The following is a 22,548-nucleotide window of genomic DNA, read 5'->3' as shown; positions in this document are numbered from 1 at the left end:
ACATACATACATGCATAAACACACTCCCATACATGCACACTCGTGCGCACACACACACACACACACACACACATATTATCAAACAAGTAGGTTCCATTGTGGGTACGTGTGTGTAAGAGACAGTGTGATGGCCTTTAAGTAATTAGGAATGGGAAATATATATATTGGGGGAAGATGGAAGGAAGGGAACCTGTGTGTTCAGAGCAGTACATTTCACAGCTGATGTTTATTTTACGCCTTTCTCTCTCTCTAGTTTAATGGCAACGCAGTGATGTTTGTTTTTGCACCACGTATAATCAATTTCGCCTGGATTTTAAAGAACACTGGAGAAAAATTCGAGGGAAAATAATGGATTTTAAATTAGTTTTTTATCACCACCTAAAGTGTCCTGCTGATATTCCAAGCTATCCTTTAAAAAAATGATTAAAGAAAACAACAGGGTGATGGGTAATACTGCTGGAATTAATGCATCTCGAAACTCTCCATCCCTGCTTCTCTCAGCGAAAATTGAAATACGAGCTTAGTTAAATTAGTCATTACAGAGAAATGCCACTTGTAAGGAGTACGTGTGGGAGTGGCGTACTCCAGGGCACTAGGGAGTGCATTGAAGCTTCCCCACTTCCCAACCTGCCTCTGTTGATCCTGTTCTTTGTCTCATCCCTTCAAAATGCAGATCATGGTGCTTCTTAGGAAGTTGGTTTTTGTGATGCACAGTGACAGAAGCTGCTTGCAGAGCCAGCCCTCTGAGCCCCACTCACATGTGCGCCTTGAAGAGGAAAGGCTTTGTTGGTGGTGGGAGGGTGTGTGTAGTTTGAAAGTCGCAGTGGGCAAGATTTAACAGGGGTGTCATTTCTCTCTCCTTTATCTCTCTCTCCCTCTCCCTCTCTATCCATTTAAACACATCCTTCTCTCCTCCACTCTTTACCCTCATCTTACCTTCATTTCTACTGTGCTTTTTTGTTCTTCTTCTTTTCTTCCATCCCCTCCTCTCTTTCAGTCTCTTTCTGTATACATTTTTGTTCCCCTCCCTCTCCAATTTCACTCTTTAAATCCTCTCTCTCTCTCTCTCTTCACCTCTCTTCTCTTTTCTTAATTAAAGGAATCTTGAAAGTCAGCGTCTCTCTCTTCTCCCCCGCTCCTCTCTCCGCAGTGCCTTCGGCTGTCCCTACTCGGACATCAATGTGAAGAAAGAGGTGGTGCTGCCAGACCGTCTGGGCGGCGAGAAGCAGATCACCTTCGTCCCGGTGCACTTCGTACAGAAGACCAAGCGGCTGTGCGCTGAGGAGGAGGAGGAGGAGGAGGACAACGATGACACGGAGGAAGATGGAGGCCAGATGGAGACCAGGTGCGAGGCGCTCCACAGTGCCGCCGTGCTATGCACAGGCAACAAACAAACAAACAATCTCACCATACAGCAACTCCATAGTACAAGTGTAGGAAAATCTGCTATTATCAGCAAAATATCGCCATTAACAAAATAAGTGCATTTTAGAATATTTCTTTTGTTTTGATTTCTTAATCAACACCATTCTGCTGTGTTTCAAAAAGAGTGACTAATTCACTTTGATTAGTATTTTGAAGATTTGATTTTGGTTTGAGAGGATCAGGTCATCTGAAATCCCCCCTGGAAACCAATTTATGGAAAGCTGTCTCAGTATTTTTTAAATGCCTCTTAAAAGATGCTGTGTAAGCCAGTATTTCACAAAGGTCAATCTTGACTCAACATAAATCCAACAGTGGAAAAGTATATACGTATATACACACACGCTGTTCACAACACAAAGGGATTTATTTAGCCCTCAGCGGTGTAGATATGAAAAGGCTTGTGTACACTGAACTATGATTGATGCAGACTATAAAGCCGCCACTACAACACCGACATATAGATTTCTCGACAATTCCACATTTACTGCGACACGCGACCCGTAAACACCCCCAAACCCCTATCTGTCACTCAGCCCCCAAGCGTCCCCCTGTGCTTTCATTAAGCTATTATTCGCCCTGCTGCTAACACCACTGAGCCGCTCACGGATGGTTCACGCATCACACACCTTGGCAAATGAGGGCTTAGCCACTCTGTCCGTTCGGCTCTCTGAGACCAGCCATGGCGTGTGAAATGCGTGTCTTTACGTGTCAAGTGCACCAGCGGGGCTCAACTGTTGTGTTATCCTATCAGATGAGGGATGGAGTAGCCAAGGGGAGGTCACGTATGCTGTTGATGGGGGAAGTATGCAGTGTTTCTTTTATTTCGTTTTGTCTCTCTGTCTGTCTTTCTTTCTTTTTCTTTCTGTTTTCCCCTTTTCTCTTATTTCTTTTTCCTATTTCTCAGTTTTTTTTCTTTTTCCCTTCTGTTTGCTTTTTTGCTTACTCCCCTTCTTGCTCTTTCTCTCTCTTTTTTTTCCCCCTCACATCTGTTTTGCGAGAGCTCGGGGAAACGACAGTAGACCCAAGAGTTGATTCGACAGCGTGTAAAAGCTTAGGCTTTAGTCGGGAGCATTGCACTGAAATTGCATTTGCTTGGCCTGTCATGGCTGGTTGCGGCGTACTCCTTGTCCTCTGGCTGATGGCCCAGAGGCTTGGGAGACTTGTCCAGCCGTCCACACACCAGTACCACGTATCTTTATTAGAAAACAACTAATTGTATGTAACACAATTAAATTATTATGACCCCAAAGGATACCCTATTACTCTTTTTTTGGCTGTTGTGATTAAAACAAGATGCCTGCTTCCAGCTCGACATGAAGAGACGATCAATTAAAGGAATGAGGAAGCGATATTTCAGGCACACATAGAATTAAATTGCAGATTTGACGAGGAATCCCACCTGCCAGGTAGTGCAGTGCAGTTGCTGCGTTGTCCTCGGGGGTATATGCGACAGAAGTAGGTTACGTTGCAACGTAATAGAGAAGAGATTTATTCATGTACAGGTAATGTCTAGAGGGCAAATGTAGGCAATGTGCATTATTCAAAAGCAGATCATTTGTATATAAACAGTATGGAAATGTATTCTCCTTCCACATCACTGGTATAGATGTATTCCTCCGCAAGGGTAAGTCAGGGTAGTTTATGCTTGATGTGCCCAGTGGTTTATGGCCTTGCCTGAAGTGCTTGTTGCACAAACACAACATCAACCTTTTTTTGGTTGAAACCAGCATACCATCTATGAAAGAGAGCCTCTGTGTTTTAAGGCTGTTTTGTGGGCCAGTTGTTTGTTTTTTCTTTACTTGATTGTCCAAATTCCTCATGTGACCTCTCACTCACATTGTTGACTTCTTTCTCTTTTCACGTCTCTTCTTTTCACCTAATTTCTCTCTCTCTCTCTCTCTCTCTCTCTCTCTCTCTCCCCATCTCTCTCTCTACCTCTCTCTCTCCCTCTCTCTCATTTTCTCTCTCTCTGTCTCTGTCACCCTCTCCCTCTCCCCCGTCTCCCCTCTCCATCTGCCCAGGGCCATGCTGTCAGGTTATGAAGGGGCCAGTCGTCTGAGAGGCCGCTACTCCTCCAGTCCACGCCCGGCCGCCCAGGCTCTAGTGAAGAGCGAGCAGAGAGACGACCCCTCGGCTCAGGGACACAAGTTGCTCTCACCCCTGGGCAAGAGATGCCGGGTGCCCAGCAGGTGAGCTATCCCCAACCCCTATTTGCCTCCTTTCAACATTAATGCATAGATATTACTGGACATATATTACTGCACTGAGTTTCAATTCCTCTTTGCAGCATAGAGTGTAACACGATTCAGCATTGGTATATATTGTAATGGCATTAGAGAATACGTGCAATTAGTAGTAGTAGTAGTAGCAGTTATGGAGCATTCATGATGCTGGTGAAAAATGGATATTCAAGAGTAAGATGCATTGTTTGAGATGCTGTCAGATTTGGCCAAATATCCTTCAAAAGGCTTAAGCAAATAGAACTTTTATTTAGTGAGTTCTGAATAGAACATTCAAGGGTGTTCTATGGCAACAGGCCAAAGAACACGTCACACTAGGGTTCTAAAGTATAACATTTTGCCACAGAGGGAAGTGTTTGTTCTTCTGCATTGTCTTGATGTTGCTTAGCGCTATACAAGCCAGCGCTGATGCCATAGATAATATGTTTTCAGTTGTTCAATGGAGAGACCTTTCAGTTGGAATTTGTGGCCTGTAAACACAAGAGTCGACCTTTTCTCAGGGAGCCAATTAAAGTCTTTGTTGTTCAGTGGCATAGTCTGTGTCAAAACACATGCACAGCTTTTGGTAGTAGTCCTCTTTCGGGAAAGGTATAAAGTAACTTAATAATTTTGTTGCCAGATGGCATTACTTCAAAAAACAACTTTACTGGTGATTTTGTACAGGCTTATCTTCCTTCCAGAAGTACATTCAAATGTTTCTCTCAAATGCTTCTTCTGATGACTAGCTTTACTGCAGTACCTCAGCAAACCTGTTTTGTTGATTGACGTGACTAGGAATTGTATGAATTGCATGAAATGTAGGATGCGCTCGGTAACGAACATGGCCCGTGTTGAAATACCAGCACAGTGTTTACTCACAGTGATTGCCCAGAGCGATATGGCCCAGCCGTAGAAAATTAGCTATTGGCTTGCAGACGTCGGGTGATGGGCATACCCAGGTCTGAAAAACATTTCTGGGAAAAACATATTCTGCTTATCCTTCTCAAGGACATAGATGTCCTAAAGAAACTTTCACAATGCTTCCATTGGATTGTCCCTGAGGGGGAACCTGCATAGCTACCTGACAGCACAGACACCCACCGATGCAGCCTTGAGCCTACACTTTGAGTAATGTGGATCGATAGTGGACAACAATAAGCAATATTAATGTCACATTAAACCCCCCACACTGTCAGTACACATATCCCACGTGGGAGCAATCCAAAGATGAACTGCTTTACATGTGACTATTAACTGCAAAGTTTCACTCCAACGTCTCTCTGTAAGCCGTTGTCAGTGATTTTCCGAGGACCAAATAAAGAATGTGTGGTAATGCCTTTTGAAGGATGCGACGACTCAACATGGCTCAGGATTAATATTGAATGGGTTTGTGTATAAGGTGGGCAGCAGGAACAGAGAGTAGGTGGTGGAGTAGGAGATGGATAAGCCGCTTTTGTTAAAAAGGGCCAGTCGACCGAACGCCATGAAGATTATGTAAGTCCACAGTTATGTAAAAAGGGAAAAGACATTGAAAGTGCTTCACAGAATTTTAAACAGAAATGAGGAGCAACATGCATAATCCGTCCTGAAAACTGTGTGTGTGTGTGTGTGTGTGTGTGTGTGTGAATGTGTGAATGTGAATGCTTGCATGTGTGAAACATTGATAAAGAGAGGGATGAATCTTTCCCTATTGAAATGATTTATTCAGTATATTCATATCAGAATGTCTTCACATTACATTAAGTATTTAACAAAAAAATGAGTTTACATCACCCCAGTCATTGGCCTTGCTCCAAATGACAGTTTTAATTGACGCGTCGGCTCAAATGGAGCTTTGATTGGACTCATTTATATTGCATTTCTGCCATGACATCCTTCCAAGAGAACAGAGGCATAGCACAGAGCGATTTCGCCATGAATTAAAGATTAAATGTTCATGCTCCACTATTCTCCCCTTGAATTTATCCAGCGGGTCAACACTTTCCCGTTTTAATTACACTAATCCCGAAATTCATTTAGCCAAAACGGAACAACCATCATCCGCCCACTGTCTTGCACGCACTTCATTAATCATTGATGATTGTTTGCTTGACTTTCCCAAAAAAATTGAGAAAACTCCTGAGGTATTATTTTTGCGCTTATGATCCATAAACAAGAGGACTCCTTTGGGAATAGGGATTTGGCCGTCCCCCGAAAGTTCTACTAGTCTCCAGAGAGCTTTGCCATCGTGTGACCTCGCTTTGGGAAAGCCAATGCATTCCTTTCCCCACTCCTTGGAGTAGCCAATCTCCAGCACAAAGTCACTGTTCTCACTGCTCAGAACAAGCCCATCTAACCCTAATATCCTTCTTTGGAGAGCTTCCCTTGGATCTCACCGTGCAGGCAACAGAAGTCTATAGAAGTCTGAGAACTAACTACAGCGTATGTTTGCCGAAGCACAACTTGAATAAGCACACCGATGGAACAGTCTGAACTCTGTTTCCAAACCAGGGATGAGTCTGGTGTTGTTGAGTGCTTGCGTTGTCTTGTGAAGTGTAAGAGCGGCACGCAGGGCCATATGGGGTTGAACAAAGACTACTTTTTTTCCCTGCATTTTTCAAAGCATGGTGTCCGAGATCGTAAAACACTCCTCTTGTCTTACAGAGAGTGGAGGAATGCCAGTATGTTGCCGACTTGTTCTCATTGTGAGGCTGTAGGGGGAGAGAGAGGGAGATCCTCCGAGATAAACAATTGTTTGAATTGGGGAGAAGGTTGTGTGTTATTTTCTGCAGGCGTTATTTGGTACAGTAACCGCCCCCCAAAGGATATTGCCAAACAACCAACCCTTGTTTATGTGCACTCTCCAAAAACAGAGGAGTAAAATTTCACTCGATCATTTTCCGTTTCATCTCAAACAGACAGGAACCAGGTATAGTTTGGAAAACAAAATGAAGAGAGGTGGTCCATGGTTGTACCTTCGGACTGCTTTCCTTATCTCTTCCACCAAATGCCCAGAGTGAAAGCATGTTTGAGGAACACGGCTCGGCAGACACTGCTATTGTTCCCCCTCCGACTCAACTTTCCCTCTGTAGCTTTTTCTTCCTCTGTCTTTTGTTTGATTTGATTGGCAGCCATTCAGCATGCATGGATTAAGCTATACAAGCTAGAGTCCCAATATAAATACAGCTTGCTGGAACTTTTCCCCCTGGTTGACTCCCTCTTTCATTACCATTTTCAAATGCAAAGTCAAATATTAGATGAAGAGAAATTAAAATATTATACACCTGAGAAGAAATGGCTTTTTTCTCTCTGTTTCTTTTTTTTTAGTTGAGCAGAGTTATCCAGCATCGACTGACCGTTTGTTGTAAAGCAATTGCCATCTCCCTCCCCGCCTCATTTAATAAACTCGATTAAAGGGATAATTAGGGTCAGATGATTGAACGCACAGGAAATAAGTCGGGCTTGGGGGTGCATACCAATTCTCAATATGACATGTGATTGAAAGCCTTATTTCTGCTTATCTGAGGGCAATCACTATATGACAAGCAGGGGCAGAGGAAAGTATTATCTAGATCAGATCTCAGCTGAAACGTGGTCAGAAATAAAAAAACCTTCTGCTTTGCTGCTCAAGCCAGCATGGTGAAGCCCTCTCCTTTTAGTGATTAGCGACGCTCGTTTTGAAGAACAAAAATGTATTAATTTCAGTGTCTGTGACTCGTACAACCCAGGCACGTCTATTTTTATTAGTGTGAGTTGCTCAAGCACACAGCATTGCAAAGCACAAAGGTTTACACCATAACATTAATAACAGTCTATATTTTATCAGCATTATGTTTACATATCTGACTGGTTGTCAAAGATGTTCCAGAACCTGAATAGCTGTAATAGTAGAAACTTGCAGTATGGGGGATTATGACATTTCTGAATTGCAGAAAACCACGCCAGCCGGCACATCGGCAGGTATTTAGTCATGTAATCTGTGTTGGTGGTTTCAAAAATACAGCAGGTGAGTGTCCTTGTTCGGGGAAGTTATGTAACTTATTGCACACGATAAATGAAGACCGTCAACTCGTTTTGAATACCGTTTTATTAATCTTAAAGCCTACTGTGTGCTGTATGCTCATACCCACATAAGTGTTGGCTGAATAATCTGTCATTTGCTACTACACTGTGCGTTTTCTTGTGGAAATGCATCACTGTTTACAGCTGTAATGCCTCCTGCATCTGTTTAAATCTGAATCAACTTTGGCTACCGTGACTACGGCACTGGGTTTTCTTGAGGTAATGAGGGATTGTGTAGAGGGAGAACAGGCATCGGAAATGCTTTGCAGAAGGTTTTGATATTCAGTTTGTATGCCCTGTAGACTTCAAAGTTACTCCCACATACACACGTTTAAAGGATTGATGCTGAAAAAGCTCAGCAGAATCCTTTGATATGTATTTTGTATGCTATGTAAATGTTCGAGTCACTCCAAAACACAGACATGTGTTTTGTTGGATGAATTGATTGATGTTCCAAAGCGGTGTACATTTTGTGTTCTGGACAAGCGTCACGCATATTCTGTCAAAAGAGTCACTGGACATATTAGGAGTGGCATATTACTAAGCCTTTTACAGAAAACACACACACACACACACACTCATTCAGTTCACTTACTGCATACATGTACATTGAACACCTCATAGGCTGTCAGAATAGTAGGGAACTTGTAATCAATGCTGGTTTTTCTCAGAGAAACCCCTGTGCTGCTAAAAGTTTCCATGTCAGTTCACAACATTTAAAACAGCTTGGTGCATTGCCATGCTTTGCCGCAGTCATGCAAACAAAAAAATGCCCACTCACTCTCTGACCATCAGCAAAAAAAAAGGGAGAGAAAAAAAACTGAAAGAAAAGCCAAATGTTTTTGGCTTGGTGTTTTTGCAAGATAATGCCTGGTCTCCCACGCACACGCCCTCTATCTATCCATCTTACTCGCTCTGTTGTCTTCTGCTGTCTCTCCTCTCTGCTCAGGCTTGCCCAGTCGACGAAATATCTCCGAATCAAAGAGGAGGAGGAGGAGGTCGAGCTGAACAGCGTGATCACAGGTAAGCTGTAATGTTTTTTTCTTCCTCCTCTCAGTCTCACCCCTGTGGCCCAAGCCTTGCTGTGTGTGTGTGTGTGTGTGTGTGTGTGTGTGGTGGGTAGGCTGGCACAGTTTGCCGTACAGCAACAAACACCTAAGATTAAAGTTCTGAAAACAAATACCTCAGTGGCAAAGTTCGTAGGCGACTGAGTTCAAAAACAAACACCTGAGATTAGAGGGAATGGATTATATTTGTGAGGGGACATTTTTCATCATCCCCTACTTTGGACCACACACACACACACACACACACACAGACACACACACACACACACACTGAACGGTTTGCTGAAATGTTTTTTCAGTAGAGTTGAGATTTCCTAATACCCAACTCGTTTTCCAAAGCTGTCTGCCAGCGCCGGCTCCTTGGTCTCTGGTTGCTCATCGTGGCTTAACATGGACCTCGCTGCAGGCAGTTTCTCTCCTTGTGATTTATTCCTCTTCTGAAAGTTATGAGGGTTTTTTTTCTCTCTCAGGAACTCTCTAAACAACAAGGGTCCGCAGAATAGTTTTGTTCTATATTGACATGTTTGATAGTGTTTCTCTTGTACACAAATGAATATCAGAATCATTCGATCGAACAAAGCATCTATGAAATCTAGTGTCATGTAATGGGAAAGCCTTTTCCCCCTTTTTAAGGGATTGTTTTATCAGACGCAGCTGCTGTTGCCTAGTGTGCTCTCTCTGGACAGAAGCTCTGCCGTGTTAACCAGCTTCCTGCTGAAGCTTACACTTCCTGGCCTTGTTGTTTGTGTTCAGTGTCCAAGCCTGCAAAGAGCCCAGGGGAAAATCTGGAAGGTAATTAGACTGCTTGTGCGTAATGACCTAGGACTGTGAAGAGGGGGCCTAAGAGGACATTGTGCTTGAGAGAGAGTGTGTGTGTTGGAGTGTATGAGTGTGTGTGTAGGTGTGTCTGTTTTCCGTGTGTGTGTGTGTGTGTGTGTGTGTGTGTCTAAACCTGAGCCATTTGGACGTTGGAATGATTGTGGGTTTCCATGCTTCCATGCAGAAGCAATCATTCAGAACTAAGAGTCTATCCATTAGTGCTGTGATATACACTCCACACTGATGGTGGTCTCTATAAGACCTGAATAAATGAGGTTTTTAGGGTTGGAGGTAACATGGCTTGAAATGTATGCGGTATATGGTCATCCCGTGTCTGATACGGTGCAGACGTGCTGTCGCCGATAATTGGTTTTGATAAGTGAGGGTGGGATTTTAATGAGATGGTGTGTTTGGCGTTGAAAGCACCAACAGCTGGACTGTCACCTCCCCGTCTTAATGTGGTGTGTGTTGATGGCAGCTGTTATGATGTCTGTCGGCACGCAACGTTTATGTGGTCAGCCCCATTGATTGCTGTAATTTCTTGATGGTTTCCATGGAGATCATCGTCAAGCCATCCTCCTGTTTTGAATATTTCATTACGGTCTGTGGGAGAGAAAAAGGGAAGGAATTGTGTGTGTTTGGTGTGAAGACACACGATGGTCTGCTTATGTGTATTAATTACCTGTGTGTGTATTGAACCTAAGGTTTTATTTAAGTGTGTGAGGGTGGTGTCTATGTTCTTGTACAAAGCACAGGCAATTGATTATACAGAGCATTTAAGCTTCTGTGTGTGTGTGTGTGTGTGTGTGTGTGTGTGTGTGTGTGTGTGTGTGTGTGTGTGTGTGTGTGTGTGTGCGCGCGCACAGTTTTGGCTGAATTTGAAAGAAGCCCCTGTCGTGCCTCCTTTTGGACTCTAACCGGCACTGCACCAGAGTGGGGAACTAATTTTAGCCTAACACACACAGTCAGCACACACACACACTCTCACACACAGGCAGGCACACACACACACACACACACACACAGTCAGCACACAGGCCGTGGGGAACGATAAGAGGAGGTGAAAGAAGGCTGAATGTGACGACAGAACACATTACCAGCACCCTGCACCGCACAGCGTGCCTCACCACACACACACACACACACACACACACACACACACACACACACACACACACACACACACACACAGAATCTACATGGAGCTTTACTTTCTCTTCAGACTCTGGCAGTGACACTGAATTGCATCTGCTGTGAATTGCTTCTCTGCAGTCTTTTAAAGTTCTTCCCATTCACCCCTTGTTGATGGGGAAGTTTTGTAGCTATCAGCTTTTTAAAGTCTTATTTTGCATGGCTGATATGACTGTTAAGACCTGCAATGCCAGCCAAGTTCATTCATATCACAGATATTTTAATAGTCAACTAGTTTACATTTAAGAATGATTGACATCGACAGGTTAAGACATGAATGACAGAGAGGTTAAGATATGAAAAAATAACCTTAAATGAAATTACATACAGTACTGTGCAAAAGTTTTAGGCAGATGTGAAAAAATGCTATGAACTAAGAATGCTTTGAAAAATGTAAACAGTAAATGTTTATTTTTTATCCATTTACATGGTAAGACTGAGCACAGCAACAAGACACAATGTAGTTATACTGCATCAGCAGGGTCTCTCCCAGACAAAGATTTCAAAGCAGACAGGGGTTTCAAAATGTGCAGTTCAAGCTCTTTTGAAGAAGACGTTGAGGATCGTAGACGCAGTGGTCAGCCAAGGAAACTTAATGCAGCTGATGAAAAACACATCAAGCTTATTTACCTTCGAAATCGGAAGATTTCAAGCATCAGCTCAGAACTGGCAGAAACCAGTGGGACCCAGGTACAGACATTACTGTCCGGGGAAGTCTGGCCAGAAGTGGTCTTCATGGAAGAGTTGCAGCCAAAAAGCTCTACCCCCACAAGGAAACAAGGCCAAGTGACTGAACTAAGCACGGAAACATAGAAACTGGGGTGCAGAAACATGGCAGAAGGTGCTCTGGACTGATGAGTCAAAATTAGAAATATTTGGCTGTAGAAGAAGGCAGTTTGTTTGCCGAAGGGCTGGAGAGAGGTACAATAATGAGAGTCTGCAGGCAACAGTGAAGCATGGTAGAGGTTCCTTTCCAGTTTGGGGCTGCATTTCTGCAAGTGGAGTTGGAGATTTGGTCAGGATGAATGGTGTTCTCAATGCTGAGAAATACAGGCAGACACTAATCCATCATGCAATACCATCAGGGAGGCGTATGATTGGCACCAAATGTATTCTGCAGCAGGAACATAACCCCAAACATACAGCCAATGTCATTAACAACTATCTTCAGCTTAAAGAAGAACAGAAAGTCCTGCAAGTGATGGTATGACCCCCACAGAGCCCTGATCTCTACATCATCGAGACTGTCTGGGTTTACATGAAGAGACAGAAGAATATTAGGAACCCTACATCCACAGAAGATCTGTGGTTAGTTCTCCAAGATGTTTGATTTATGCTATTTTGAAGGTCACACCAAATATTGATTTAATTTAGAATTTTCTTCTGTTCCTTCACTGCATTTTGTTAATTTATGAAGAATTGATGAAAATAAACTGTTAACACTGCCATTTTTGAAAGCATTCTTAGTTTACAGCATTTTTTAACACCTGCCTAAAACTTTTGCACAGTACTGTATATGACTAAAGAAACAATCGAGCAATACAGACAGTGACGGAACAGGACCAGAAATGCAAAAATACCTTTTTTATACTGTAGACTGGACTCAATGACATAGTACAGAGACAGAGTGCGTGTGTGTTGGCGGAGAGCTGTGTTGTGCGCTGCTTTCTCCTAACGTCTGCCAGTCTGTGCCAGCGCTCCAGAAGATGGTGCCCACTGAAACACTGGGGAGAAACCGGAGCAATCCCAATTAAAAGGTGTCGTCAGAAAACAAAGTATGTGGGACTGTGGAGGATCTGGTCCCATAACTCTCACACACACACACACACACACACACACACACTATCTCTCTCTTGCTCCTCTTCACACTCCCTTCCTCTTGGCTGACCCCTTGTCAGTGTTTGACGGATGTGAAGTGGGCAGCAGTGGCAGGTGTGAACTTGGCCACAGGTCTGGCAGCAAGCCGCCCTCGTCTCTACGTCTATGGCTGGGAACAGTGGCATGATGAAGCGGGAGGGAGAGAGAGAGAGAGAGGGGGGGAGAGAGGGAGAGAAAGAGTGAGTGAGTGAGTGAGTGAGTGAGTGAGTGAGTGAGTGAGTGAGTGAGTGAGTGAGTGAGTGAGTGAGTGAGTGAGTGAGTGAGTGAGTGAGTGAGTGAGTGAGTGAGTGAGTGAGTGAGTGAGTGAGTGAGTGAGTGAGTGAGTGAGTGAGTGAGTGAGTGAGTGAGTGAGTGAGTGAGTGAGTGAGTGAGTGAGTGAGTGAGTGAGTGAGTGAGTGAGTGAGTGAGTGAGTGAGTGAGTGAGTGAGTGAGTGAGTGAGTGAGAGAGAGAGGCAAGAGTCACACAGAGACAGAGGGGGAGAGATGGTGAGGGTGAGCATAAGACATAAATGTGTGTGAGAGAGATAACTAACTAGACAGACAGATGCACATATGGACAGGCCTGGACAGACAGATGCTCATACAGACGGAGACAGACAGACAGAGAGTGAGTGAGTGAGTGAGTGAGAGTGAAGAAGAGTCCTAGAGAGAGTGACATAGCTTGAGATATAGCAGAGATGGGAGGTGTACCGATAGAGCATTAGAGAGTCCATGGGAGATAGAGAGATGGATAGATAGATAGAAAGATAGGTGGAACGATAGACAGGGAGATAGACAGATAATCATACCGAGGGGGATAGACAGACAGACAGACAGAGCAGGAGCGTGACAGACAATGTGAGGAAATTGGGAAATTGGGAAAGAGGGTGAGAGGGCTGGAGATGGAGAGGGCAAGAGATGGAGAGGGTGAGTGACTGAAAGACAGACGGGTGGAGACAGACAGATACTCTGTGTGTGTGTGTGTGATTCGCACAGATAGGCTCTCGCTGTGCCAGACTTCCCCGTGGGCAGATGGATAGATTGACCTTGACGTGACTGGGGGGGAGGTGGGGGAGGGTGATGGCGATTGGCAGTGGAGAGGTCTCACCCATCAGTAAAGCCCCTCTCACTACCAATCATCCAGTAATCTCTCTCCGTTTCTCTCCAGCACGAGCATTTGGCCAGTCGGCACACACTGACCAGCTCCACCCACTGTTGCTGCCCTAAGCCTGTAGTTCCCACCATCACAGTGGGGCTGGACTTTAAAATTACAACATGCTGCCGGCTGCATTGTATCCCATCTCAGCCCCTCCTGTAGCCATTTGAGGGCAACAGGAGGGTAAACATGTAACACAATCTACCCCTTGAGTTTAGTGTCTGTACGCAGTGCAATTGTATATTTTGGGGAGTATTGTGATATAGTCTTGAGGTAAATTGGCCAGACATATTCACTGGGTCATTTTTCGTCATTGGTATATTTATTTGAGGGTTATCCAGAAGGAGCAAACGATACAACACCCTCTCAGGCTCTGCTGATGATTGTGATGTTGTGCAGTCGTGTGGAAACATAAGCGTGTTGATATTAGAGTTTCTTCCTCTGCTCAGACCAGACATGCATGATGCAGCAGTTTCTTCTTCCTTTCCAGCAGTCACCATTTTGGATCCCCTAGTCTGACACTGCTATGATCCCCCCTACAGCCCCTCTTATCTGCCTCCTTCTCCTTCACTTATTCACTCACACTCCCCTCCATTTGCATTCCTTTTGGCTTTTTGCATTTGTGCCCATTTTTGCCTTCACGGTCTGTCTCTCTCCAAACTCGTCTTTTTTTTACTGCTTACCTTTTTTTTCTTGCCCACCCTTACCATTACAGTCAGTCCCTCTTTCTATCTTGTCTCTCAATTGTGTGTGTGTGTGTGTGTGTGTGTGTGTGTGTGTGTGTGTGTGTGTGTGTGTGTGTGTGTGTGTGTGTGTGTGTGTTTGTGTGTGTGTGTGTGTGTTGTTTGTTCCTCCCCTGTTTGTCTCTGAATCATCAGCTCAGTGTCTCGCTCTTGATAAAGACGAGGAAACAGATGGCGTCTCTCCGCCAGTGGCTGGAGATGGACACTCCCCTGACACAGGCATTTTCATACGCGACAGTTGGCCATTCCACTGGCACACACACTCACACACACACTCAATCAGATACACTCATCTCACACACACACACGCATTAATACAGGCACACACACGCATGTGCGCACACACACACACACACACACACACACACACACACACACACACACACACACACACACACACACACATTAATACAGGCACACACACACACACACACACAAAGCCTCCCCATCTACATTAGTGCCCCACTGCCCTTCTTGACTAGTGGCCTTCTGTCCCCACTGTCTGGGGTTTGGGGAAATTCAGACATTGCTGGGATATTCAGAAAACACTGAAGCTCTGCTCCCTCTGCATTCCCATAAACAGCCCCCACATCTGTCATCTGTCAGATATCAGCTAGTCATCCGTGTGCCTTTTCTGACAGCATTTGCCTCCGCAAAGCAAGGAGCCATCAGCCTCTTAGAAATCGGTGCCATGATAATGACCATTTGGCCTCTTAGTGGCCGTGGCAAGCCCTACTTGGGTATATAATCTGTCTGTTGCCATAGCAGCTGAGGAGACTACGCTTGCCTGGCCAAATGATAACTAGGGCAAAAAAATCCCACAGAGTTTTACCCCCTGCGCTGTAAGGACCTGTGCCACCAACGGCTGCTCGCCATTCAATGTGCAAGACTCCGTGAACAATGTGCTGTCAGACATCATGCCTGGTCAAAATGGCCGCTTTTTTGTGTGTGTGTTTTTCTTTCAGTTGTTTAAGTCTAGCGTTGCTCCATTTTCAATTCAGATTTAATGGACTGTGGATAACAATCCATTTTGCCTGGCATAAGCATATGTTATTATGGAGTTATTGGCTAACAAAACTGCAGTTTGTTCTCGGTTGACAAACACAGCTATCACAGTTCTAATTATTGGATATGCCCTCACCATATTGGCTAACCGAGATGATTTACTCAACAAATTTAAAATCTGCATTGATCTCTATTTTATGGGTTGCTCAATAATTTAATTGTGCTGTCTTGACAACATCGGTCTCCCTGTCCCAATTTCTCTCTGGCTCTCTCTCTCTCTCTCTTTCTTTTTTTTCTTTTTTCTTTCTTTCTTCATTGCGTCCTTCCTTCCACCTGCTGTGTATTAGCTATTTATCTTTTTCCATGCATCATACACTGCCGGTCTGGTGTTGGCAGGTACAAGACTGCAGTAAAAGCTCAAGCACTATATAAAGGAATGTTGAAGGTTTCTTTTCTTTTTTTCCACTTAATCCATCATACCCCTGCAGCAGATCTAGCCCCTTCCTTATAATACAGTTATCTTCCTCTCCTCGTCTCAGTCTGCCTCAGTCTGTCTGTCTGTCTCAGTCTTTCTTTGTCTCTCTTGTCTTTCGCTTGCTTCACTGTATTAATGGTGAAATAAAGGGCCACATAGAACAGTTAGAAGTCTAGAGAAGTGGAGAGTAGAAGTTTATTCTCTCTCTATCTCTCTTTTGCACACACACACAAACACTCTCTCTTTCTCTGTCTTTTGAAGCCGCTCAGATCATCACTTTGATGACCCGCATTAGTCGGTGTAACAAAAATAAATCTGTTTGAGTTTCTTTAAAGATCTTATCTCCCTTGAGCAAGAGGCTACTACCTAGATGTGCTCTATTCCTGAGGCACCAAACCTCTTTGAGGAAGCACATCAGATTAGTTTGCTTTCATTTTAGCCTACCCCAATGGAATGATAGTCCAGGAAGCAGGGTGTCCTAGCTAGACAGGCCGCTGAGCGTGATGGATGGCAGTCATGAGCTTTCAAGGCACCAGTGATGGATGATCATTTTTGGACTGACTCAGGTTCACAGCTGGACTTCCAGACAAAGCCTCGAGCTCTGAAGAAGCAGATACAAAAATAAAGTTCTTGGCCTTCGCCAGAACTAAAGCGCTGCAAAGTTCTCGCTAGTCATTTATTACCTGTTCCAGGGTAATCAAGTGAAACCAACAATGCAGCAACACTCAGTGATTTATTTTGGTATTATTGTTGCTGAGAGGAAAGTAATATTTTCAATTAAATTCCATTTCACAGTGTGCTGTTTTTTCTTATGGTTTGTTTTCTTCTCTTTTGGTGGCGGTGATCGTGGTGGATGGTTATGTAAAGTCTGTTAGAAGAAAGATCTGCTTGTGAGCAGGAAAGCCTAAGCCTTTGCTTTTTGGTGCAGTTTGCTTTCTCCCTCTGCCTGTAATAGCCTACAGCTGCCTCATGAATTTTAGATGCTGATTAGGTTTAAAACATTCTCCGTCTCCTGAGCATATTATAGAGTTAAATCTTCTCCTGATATTGATGAATACACTGGCTGAAGAGTCGTGTACTTTCTTGGCAGTCCCTCTTAAGGGTTTGAATGCTCGTTGTCTGAAAACCCACAAAAATCATTCTCTACAATTGAGAGTCCAACTTCTCCAAAATGGTCCAAAAACGATTTGGATGGACATTTTTGCTCGGGTCCCTGTTGAGCTGGTGAGATAAAAGATGGAGGGAATTGGCTCAGTCTGCTGCTCACATCCTTTGCTTCAAAGCCCCTGTAGCTGAAAAAAGAACCTCTACCTTTCTGAAGCCATAAGAATATATTATGCTAATCCGCAGTGTTGCACTTAGCAAAAGCCTAGACTCTTTCTCTTCCTCTCTCCCTCTCTCTATCTCTCTCTCTTTATTTCTTTTTACTTTGGAGATAAAGCTACCTTGATGTAAGCTGAGTGGCATTGTCTCTCTCTCTCTCTCTCTTTCCCTTTTTCCCTTTCTCTAGCTCTCCCTCTCTCGCTGCCTTTGCCTTTTGGAATAGAGCAGGAAGGACCCTGGTGAGGAAACTGAGTTAAATGTTGCGACAGGCTAATTAGCATGGCTAATTTCTCTCAGAGAAGGCCTGCACCAGGCATACACCCACCCATGTTTGAGGCCAAAGGTAGCTAGCTCAAAGCCTTGCATCCCTTTTCAATGTGAATGTGTTAAGCATGTTGTTTGGAAGGAGGCTGAGCTACTTACGGCGTATTGCTTAATGACAATAAACGTAGCATAGACTAATGTCTGACTTTTGTTTTGAGATATACCATATCAGTGTGAACAAGGCTCACCCGGATACTACTGTTTTCTCCGTCGGCCTAATTTACATAGATGGTATCTCAGTTAAACTTTGATTAGATTTACTAGTATTTGTTGGATGATTTTTTTTGTTGCGGAGAGAGTGCTTTGTCTTGAGTGTTGAATCAAATCTAAGGTTGTATTTATATGGACCACATTGTAATTAATTCTCTTTTAGTGTGCATAGACCTTAACAGAGTGCCCAGTTTTAAAACTCTTTCCTCCACTGCCTTGCAATGGGCTTAGTATGTGTGGAAGAAGCCATTTGTTAATGACATGTTGTTAGCAACAGAGCTCTGAAGAGATCTCTGTGAGAGTTTGAGAGTACAACACAGCAAATAGGCCATCAGTGAATGTAATTTCCTAGTGCATCTATAGATTGTATTTGCAGACAGACTGCTCCTTATTCAGCGGGTACATAAATCTCAGCCTACACCATTGATGGTGATGGTGTCTTCGATTTTATAAGTGCATTGTCTCTTCCTAAAAAAGTTTCTGCAGACATGTCCTTGTTTGAATTCAAAGGCTGCCTTTCAAAGGTTGTTCCATTACGATTCCTATTCTCTTTGCAAGGCTCTGTGTATCAGTGATGTTGGCAAAGCAGTGCATCATCATAAGTCAGTTTAGCATTTATTCATTTAATCATTTAATGCTGTGGTTTGTAAATATCCAAATGTGTAGTTGAGCGGACGGAAGGCAATGTGTTGATATCATTGTTAGAGATTAATTTGTCACCTTGTACTCTTTATTTTAGGACACAAGGACATTGGGCCTCATTCTCGATCATTTTCTGTAATTCTTCAGAAATGTTTCTTACACGACTTCGTAAGGGAAACGCTTCCGCTGCATTCTCGCACGCTTGAAAATGCGTTCATAAGCAGCCAAAGTCTTCTCAGCTGTGTTCCCTCGGATGAGTTTCTTAAATTGATGCGCGTTCTCGTAAAAGTGGATTTGCATACATACACGCCCCGCCAGCTCCTTATTAAGGCACGCAGCCATAGCCACGTGTGCTGTCGGAATCTCCCGAATCCACACGAAAGCACCTTGTAAGGAGAGTCATATCTAAGCGGAAAGCGAGCAAAAAACGCAGATCTTTCCTAACCGGTGCAGACGTGGAGGTACTGCAGGATGTATTTGTGTCAATTCTATTCCACTATGGCTATTTTAACGCGATTGGGTTTAGTGTTTATGTATTTATTCACTTACATTTGCAGTGTTCGTGTACATTTACATTCACATTCACATTCAGTCATTTAGCAGACACCTTTGTCCAAAGTGACGTACAAGAGAGAGAACAGTCAAGCTAAGAGCAAAAGAGACCTAGTGTAACAATAACTACTACCTCGTAGAATCATACTATAAATGTGAAACGTAATTGTTAATGATACAAATATTCTCGTATTTATTATTATTATAATTATTTTAATCCGAGGGTGTCTGGAGAGTTGACGTGAACGCAATCACCAACGGGTTCTCACAAATTCAACCGTTAACCCTTTTAACACGGACAGTTTTTTCAAATGTCATTCCTCAATTAACCACAAGATGGCCGACGGGGCCATCTTGTGGTTATTTGAGGAATCGCATTTGGGAAGATTCCGGCAGAGTTACGACTGCTATTTTGCGTTCTGAAAGTCTTCTGAAGTTCAGAAGAAATCCCACATGAGAAAACTATGGAGAATGGCAAATGTTTTCCTAAATCCACCGAAGTGGAGTTCGGAAGAAAGTCCCTCTTAAAGTCTTCTCAACTGCTGTCGAGAATGAGGCCCATTGATTTTAATCCCTCGTATGTTTTCAGAGAGGTCTGTTTTTTCATACCATCTGTATGACTTTATTAGTGAAGTAAATCCTTCTATGACTGTAGGGAGAATTGACATGTGAATGTAGGGTATTACTACTCTACTACACCACTAGCAAGTATGTAACGCTAAAAAACTTTAGTCTACACTAAAAACGTTAGCCTATACAATACCTCCTAGTGATAGTTAGAAATACTTAACCTTACCCATCCAGTTTCGTCTCAGATAGTAGTAGTTCATCTAGTTGTAGCTCCAAATTGCACAAATTGTCTCGTCCTTGGGATTTAAAAGAGACATTTCTTTCCAGTTCTCTCCATAGCTACTGAACACACGCACGAGTGGGCATGCGTTGCATCTCTTTCGATGGAATTCCATATCAACTACCATATGCTTCCAGATGGTTTGCCACAAAATGAATGCATTTTCTTGGCCCTGGGGGGTGTTTTGTTTCCATTGGCCCTTCTTCCCATAGAGATATGTCTATGCATCTTCCGTGTGGTCTCCCTTAAAGCCACAGACGATGACAAATCCATTAGTTTTTCAATCCATTAGTTTTTCAATCCATTAGTGCTCTCACTTGTTTGTAGCATCTCCCTTCCCAGTTTTCTTCTTTCTTTCTTTCTTTCTTTCTTTCTCACCCGCCTGTGTTTCTCTGAATCACTTTGTATTTGTGAAGCTGAATAATGAATTGCCTTCTGCAGTGCATCCTTCCTCTCGTGCTCCTGCCTCATGCGGCGAGGAAGAAGAAGAACCTCCCTCCATGAGGCTTCTCTGGAGCTTTCATAATGAGTCCCCCAAGCCACTCACACACCTGATGCAATGTCAAGAGGCTTTATTTCTCTCTCTCTCTCTGTCTCCTTCTATCTCTGTCTCTCTCTCTCTCTGTCTCCTTCTATCTCTGTCTCTCTCTCTCTCTGTCTCCCTCTCCCTCTCCCACCCCCTCTCTCGCTCTCTCTCTTCTGTTGTTTATTTCTTTTGTGTATTTGGCTTTTTTATGTTGCAGTCTGCCATTTGTGATCAGGAATGTATTATATAATTTTGGAATCTGTTATACCTTGTATTTGCAATGACTTCAAGGCTGAAGGGTCATGGCTGAGGAATGGCTTGTGGAAGTCTGCAGAGGTCCCTATGAGGATACACTCCCGTCTCAATATGTTGAAACCCTCAGCAGTGCAAATCGATACAGAAATGTGCAATCAGTACATTTAATTTAGTTATTCGTCACAGCCGCTGGCACAAATAGACGCAGCACTTAAAGATGTCTCGACAGACCACTGGTGTTGTTTTCCTGGCAGGCAAAAAGACAGCATCCACCCACCACTGCAAATAATAAGCCCCCACCGTGGCCAAGGCTAGGGCTAGGGCTAGGGCTAGGGTTTCTAGTAGCTGAGGATTCTTAGTTGATGTCACGGCGCTCGCTTTGTTATTTTCTTGCAGCACATTCTGTTGAAAGCTGCTGCAGTGGCCACTGCCAAGGAGGGAAAAGTGCTTGAGAGAGAGAGAGAGAGAGAGAGAGAGAGAGAGAGTGAGGAGGCTGCCTGAGAGACAGTTTGAAGGAAGTCAAGGCAGTAGCTACTGTACTGTGTTTTCTTTTTTTTTCTTTTTGCTTTGCTGGAGCGCATGAATAATGTAGTGTACAGTACATACGTACAAAATACATCTAGCTTTTTTACCCATCCTTTAATTTTTCTTTGTCTCTGTCATCTGTCTGTTTGCTTTGACTTTCTTTTTCTTGCTATCTTTCTTGTTTGCTGGCTTTTCTCTCTTCTGTCTTCTGTGATGAGCCAGAGGAAATTTAAAAGCTTTTCACACGTTTGAAAGCCCTTAGCTCAGCTGGAAGAGCTGGTTGTGGTTGTGGTTTTATTTGTGGTGCCTCCTGTCAGAGCTTAGGATGGCTGAGGATGGCTGAAGATGGGGAATGGGGGTTTCTATAGGAGACGTGCCTATTCTCATGCAGTACATTGTGACCTGGCTCGGGGGCACTCTCTCTCGCTCTCTCTGGCGCTCTTCCCCCTGGCAACCTGGCTAGAGCTCAGTCAAGAAAGCCTGCAGAGAGAAGAAATAAGAACAATGGGAGGTAGGGAAGGAGTGAGGGAGGGAGGAAGGGTTGATGTGGAAGAGATGAGGGGATGAGCAAGAAAGAGAGAGAATAAATGTTTCATCACAGAGAGATAGGGCATGAGACATCATTTTTCATTTCCCAGCCTTAAATGTGCCTTTCACCGCAAATTAAGCCCTGGCAGAAGTCATCAAGTAAGCGCTCTCACACACACACACACAGTTTGGACTGTGTCTCGGTTCTGTGTGTGTTGGGGTACGCGCACCGTTTTACTCTGTTTTGGGGCAGCCAGGGTTGTAAGAAACCCCAGATGAAGCTCGCTGTAAGCCATTTTCTTTTTACTGTGCCTCTGTTTCACAAGTTTGAATAATTCCACCGTCTCTGAAATAGAAGCTCAGGTGATTTGCAAGGGCTAAGTAGGTATCTGTCTTCACTATCCTTTCAGACGCTCTGCTCCCCAGAGGAATACAGATCGAATTTATTGATTAACCTTGAATAGCCCCGACTTGTTCAGACTTTGACTCGTAGTCTAGAGTAGTGGTGAAAGCCGTGGCAGAGTTCCCCCTATGTGCCCTCCTGACTGTACAATGTTGTGCCAAAAAAATAGAAAAAGAAGAAGAAGAAGAAGAAGAAGAACAGCAAAGAAAAATACATGCCCAACACCCCCCTGCAGTACTAACACAGGTGATGCATTGTGACTGTTGCCATGGTGATGGTGCAGTTTTTTTTGTGCCCCACAGCGATGCACTGGTATATACCCCATAATCTGCCCAAAAATAAGCACGGATAAAAGAGGGGCCGCTGATGGCTGTGATGGCCAGTAGTATGCTGGGAGCATGTCGTCTCTGCT

The 22,548-nt window shown here is 43.8% G+C and overlaps 1 protein-coding gene across 3 annotated transcripts in view; it reads left to right on the top strand.

Annotated features, from left to right (window-relative positions):
• The window catches only part of l3mbtl4 (L3MBTL histone methyl-lysine binding protein 4), an 83,634-nt gene that overhangs the window by 37,849 nt on the left and 23,237 nt on the right, over positions 1 to 22,548 (top strand). For all 3 annotated transcript variants that reach the window (XM_080855569.1, XM_080855570.1, XM_080855568.1), the window contains 3 exons: positions 1,151 to 1,345; positions 3,447 to 3,614; positions 8,635 to 8,708. In XM_080855569.1, the coding sequence (XP_080711695.1) occupies positions 1,151 to 1,345; positions 3,447 to 3,614; positions 8,635 to 8,708 (437 nt within the window). The remainder of the gene's footprint in view (positions 1 to 1,150; positions 1,346 to 3,446; positions 3,615 to 8,634; positions 8,709 to 22,548) is intronic.

Source organism: Sprattus sprattus (assembly GCF_963457725.1).
Source record: "Sprattus sprattus genome assembly, chromosome: 17".
Classification (NCBI taxonomy): Eukaryota; Metazoa; Chordata; class Actinopteri; order Clupeiformes; family Clupeidae; genus Sprattus; species Sprattus sprattus.
This window is presented reverse-complemented; position numbering and strand designations above follow the sequence as displayed.